Consider the following 5,439-nt stretch of genomic DNA (forward strand, 5'->3'; position numbering starts at 1 on the left):
TTAATTTTTATTCGCTGCATTGGCACAAAACGTACAAATTGTAGCTCTAACATTGCTTGATTTATCACTGCATTGATGGGTTAAATATACCGAGCAAGGTCTTTCAACATTACCTAAAAATAATATAAACGTAAACTTACAAAACAGTATATAGATAATATGTAATGTGCGTGTATGTATAAAATTCTTCAACCATTTTTTTTAAATCAACGTAAGCTTGGGTCCGCTAGTGCAGATGACTCGTAAAGGAATCCTTCGAAATTCAATTACTTTTCCATCGCATCGACGGACACTACCAATTTTGGCGACATCCAAAATTTATAATCACTTTATTTTAAAAGTAAATGCGATATCCGAAATGTGTGCCATAACATCCACAACGATATAGATATGATTCTTCAAGTTATATAATAGGTGATTGCATGTATTTTGATCAGTTACATATATATATTCATGAATATAATAAATAAAGTAATGGAAAGCATCAATATACACAATGGTTACATTCGATGGTCCATTGGTCCATTTCTCCACATAAAATAAAATAACAATTTTTCATTTAGTATTTTCGAGTTATCCAATGTATACCGATAGCAATCGTGGAACGGTCAAAATTGCATTATCGACATTTTAGACGTTCTCATGTGACAAGGAAGATCCAAAAGGAGGGAAAATGGCTACCATACTAATTGACTGAAAATGCCAGTTTGGAATGGAAAAAATTTGTGTGACATATTGTGACGGGATGAAAAATGGATCTACTAAGACAACCGGTCCCAAGCGCAAAAAGTCATAGGTTAGTCCAAAGAAGACACCCAACGGCGACTCCGAGCCGCAATATTCATGTCCACAAAGTTGTGTTGTGCATATGGTGGGATAAGCGAGGTGTTGTGTATTAGGAGCTGCTAAAATCCAATGAAACTGTTACTGCAGAAATCTACCGACATCTATCTAACGAATTGAATGAATTGTTGCAAGAAACACCAGCAACGCGCGACCGTACGTTACAACCGTTGTCAAAGTTACAGTGTTGTAGCTCGAACGGGGAGTTCGGTCGCAGCCAGGGCACTCACTCAGGCATAGCTTTTTCTGATTATCACTTATTCAGATCGATGCAGCATGACTTGTCTGGCAAGCGGTTTCGAAATTTCGAAGAAGTGCAAAAATGGATCGAAACCAATATTGTTCTTACGACACGGTATCGCTGTAGAAAATGACGGAAAATGCTTTGATGAATGCATGTTGGACTAGTTTTTCCCAACATATGGCTTTTTCCTGAATGTATGACTTTTTCCCGGGAAAGAAATAATCAAGATACATACAAGCACCTAATAAAGTGGAATGAAAAACAAGTAAAAGCACTATAGCGCCACTATCTTACGCCAGTTCAAAATAAGGTGTAGCGAAAGTGATCAAAAAAGTAGTCCGATCCGCATCATTTTCAATACCAGTCGTCCGCGAGTTAAACCATTTCAGTATATTAAATTTTATTAAGATATCCTAAAATTGTTGGGCGAGCACAAGGAAAGAAGATCGACAGACAGACAGACAGACCGACGAGCTTCAGAGCGAGATTTTGAATCGGTCAGTATAATAAAAGTATAATAAAATAATAACACAAGTCCTTCTGGGTATCGCGCACTTCGGCGCAAATTTTTTATACCCTTGAGCCCACAAGTGGTGTAGGGTATAATAATCGGCTTCATTTGAAATTTGAAATGCTCTAGCATTTGTGTCATTTTGAATGAAACAAAAATGATAGCATATGTTATAGCATTTACGACCGACCGTCAGTGTGTGTTAATTACTATTATTAAAAAATATTTTCATATTTTAATAAACGCGATTGCTGTCGAGATCTATGAAAAGTGCTTCTGAATGATTTATCAATTTTAGTTAAATAACATTACAAAAATAATGTAGCATAAGCAGTGTCAGCAATGTGAAGGTTCCGATTTTTCAAGTGGCTGAACAAAATTTAACTATATATTATACTTGCGATATCAAATTTTTTTTTTTTGGAAGATAATGGGCGCCTCAAAATTAAATGGTGTTTTAAGTGTATGTTCCGAGTTAGGAAATGATTCGTAATGGCCGCAAAAGTAGTTTTAATGCGATTTGTTTAAGGTATAGTGTCAATGGAACGGCCTGCCTAGTTATTGCATAAAGAACGTAGCAGTGCCCTTAGCTTTTTTGAAAGAAAGATGCATTTGCAAAATCCAATTTTTTTTTTTTTAAATTACACACATTTACACACATATACACACATTCACAGATAAGTGATTATTTTAAGGTGTTTTGAAGGATATCGTGATTTTATCGCATGCGATTTTCATTAATTTGCATTTGAAAGAAAATTTATTTGAATGCAACATTGAAATGTCAGATCATTTTGCGGCATCTTTCGCTGGAAGCTTTAAAATTTCTGTTTCAGTTTTCCATATTCGAATCGAAAAATTTTGTACATTACGATTTTCGAAAATTGGTTTCCTTTCCCGACAGATAATATTTTGCGGATTTTTATGCGATTAATTGTAAAAATCTTTGATTTATTTGTAAAAATCTTTGTGTGGATGGGAAACATGAGCAAGGCGTAAATAATCACGATTTTGATAATATGGCAGTGTTGGTGGAGTAGTTAGAATAGGAATATCAGGGCGTTTCTGTATAATTAATATATCGCATACCACTTGTGATATAAAAGCATATTAAGTTTATGTGAATGTATGCAACAACCAGAAGGAGTTGAGAAAGACTCATTTTTTACCACAGTAATCGATTCAGAAAGTGATTCTGAGTGTGTCTGTCCATCCGTCTTTCTGTCTATATTGCTTTCCTTTGTTTAATCTATCGTCTGCAATTTTTGAGATATTTTAACGGAATTTGTTACGCTGACATGTTCTGCTACGATTTTTGGTAATGCTTCTCACATAATTCCTTATTTTAAAAAGTCGTTATACGAATAACTGTAGGATTATATAGTGGTGGGTCGCGGTTAGGTTGTTTACTTACTTGTTTTTGAAATAAAAATTGGTTTAATAGTTTACTTATTTAAATGAACCAATACAGCTCTTCTTAGTCGAACCGAATTGAATATTGAAGATGGATGGAGGCACAAAATACAGATTTTTCTCATATATCCTCTACACCTGTGAGATAAAAGACGGAGACACAAATCCACCCACGATCACCAGCAAAGACGTTAAATTTGAATGAACTCCGATTTCTTATTACTCAAGACAAGTATCGTACCATACATGTAAGCATAGTATACGATTGCAAGAAAGAACTAAGATTCTTTCATTCGATATGGGCACATCATCCATTATGGATGATGATAATACAAACTCTTAAACAATTATGAACCTTTTATAGTTAGTTGGTTGTACATCCGAAAAATTGTTGTGCGTGGCTCGCTTGAGCTTGACTTTTCTCTTTACACCGATAACCGAAGTATGAGAGGTATATATATATATATATATATTCTTGATCAGCATTAAATTCTGAACTGATTTAAGCATGCCCGTACGGGCAATTGTCTAGCATCTGTGGTAAACATTCTCTCGTTTGCAAACATGAAGGCATCGTCTACACTCTTGTAAAAGAATTTGACAATGATCTAAACTTTTGAAAGAACGGGCCAAAGAACACCTTCGCTTACCGTGTTTTTTGCAAACAGGAATAAGCGGCCGCGGCCAATCCATATTATAGAATGTGAAAGTATAGGTCTTTTCCCTCCTATTAGGATCGCGGTGATGGCTATCTTTCGAATCTATTGGTCACGACCAAATATAATTTTCTTACTTGTCTATAACCTAAGAGGTTTTAAGAGGTTTTCGAGCACGAAATAGAAATGTGAATATGTAATGAATATTCTAAAGTCGCATCGAAAAACATTGTCTATTGAAGGAAGAGAACAAATGATGATTTTTTGCTGCTTACTCGAGCATCTATTAACAATTTTAGCAAATTTTCAGAATTAATTTGACGAGAGTAACGAGAAAAGGGCCGAGAAGAAGCTTATGCGTTTAGATAAAGTTTTGAGTTTATAAACGTGAAACAGTCCGAAAGACGAGCATTGTTAAATTCATAAGGCGTTTCTCAATTATCCAGGATTAAGTGTTCCATTCTACTATATGTATATGTCCTGCAAAATAAATGGGAAGCTTGAAGCAGAGACAAACCGCATTCAGTTGAAACCTACGAAAGTTGTATCTTACGAAAGTGCATGGCCTTGCGAACGTACACTTGTAACAACTAAAAACACTATAGTGGGACACGGACCATCATTAAATTTGCTACAAGATTCCACAATTATTCATATAATGGATTTTCAAAATAAAGCGTTATATAGGAAGTCGGGTCGGAAAAGTCGTCTAAACGGAATCATTTTCGATAGCGTTCACGATTTGCGATAAAATTATCTCGAAAATTGCGGCGTATAGATTGAATAGAAGACAACAAGACCGACAGATGGACAGACGGACAGATAAGCTTAGATCGATGTAAAAAATGACTCTGAATATTGGGTCTATCTTATATCGTTGTGGATGTTGCGTAATTACACCTTTACATCACAAGTTATGTAGGGTACAAAAATTATATATGTATCTATATTAAATTTTTCTTTTTGTTTTTGTTTCTAATTAAAATTAAACTTTTCAACATTTACCAGTTATTATAACGGCATCGAGATGGGATATATAACTTTTTGCTAAGCGTAAAATTTCAATTTTTGATAATTTACGATCGTGGGGCTCCGTCGGTATTAAGGTACGCAATGTATTAAAAGCAGCATTCACGCTAAACGAAAAATAAAATAAAGCGAATTGTTATGCCTAGCACCAATACATATGAATATATGAATTATATATAGATGTAATATATATATTATATAATATATATATATATATATATATATATATATATAACTTACCTTTGGGTACGACAGCGTTCCCGAGCGTTCACTGCCTGTCTTGGCTTGGCTGGACTATTCGATGAATCCGATTCCGATTGACTGATCCGACTATTTAAATTCGTATCTAATTGTTGGTAATTTGTATAATAATCCATATTGTGTATTAATATTATTAATTAACGTTAATTAATGGAATTTTATTTTAAAATTTAAATGAGTAAATATTTTAAATGCTGCCTTGCCTTCCTATAACCATTAGGCTTTCTCCCACAAGACTAAATTGATTATATACATCTTTTAAACACTTATAGAGATATATTGTGAAAGATCTCATTTTTTTTTTTTAAACTAGAGCATAGCAATATGAGATATTGCGTATGTATATATATATATATATATATATATATATAATTAAAACAATACATACATACATACATATATACATGCACCTACGTATATGTAAACATACACGGAATATAGGTTCACCAATCAAAGAGAGGATTGGGCCAACGATTAGGTCG

General features: G+C 34.0%; 1 protein-coding gene across 1 annotated transcript; it reads right to left on the reverse strand.

The window, feature by feature from the left end:
* LOC119644718 (transcription factor 15) lies at positions 1-5,106 on the reverse strand. Its single transcript, XM_038044437.1, has 3 exons — positions 4,937-5,106; positions 4,673-4,803; positions 1-113 (listed from the first exon to the last, which is right to left on the reverse strand). The coding sequence occupies exons 1-3, from the start codon at positions 5,071-5,073 to the stop codon at positions 1-3; spliced, it is 381 nt and encodes a 126-aa protein (XP_037900365.1). The 5' UTR covers positions 5,074-5,106.
* Positions 5,107-5,439: the final 333 nt, after the last annotated feature.

This window comes from Glossina fuscipes, unplaced genomic scaffold (assembly GCF_014805625.2).
Source record: "Glossina fuscipes isolate IAEA_lab_2018 unplaced genomic scaffold, Yale_Gfus_2 0, whole genome shotgun sequence".
Lineage (NCBI taxonomy): Eukaryota > Metazoa > Arthropoda > Insecta > Diptera > Glossinidae > Glossina > Glossina fuscipes.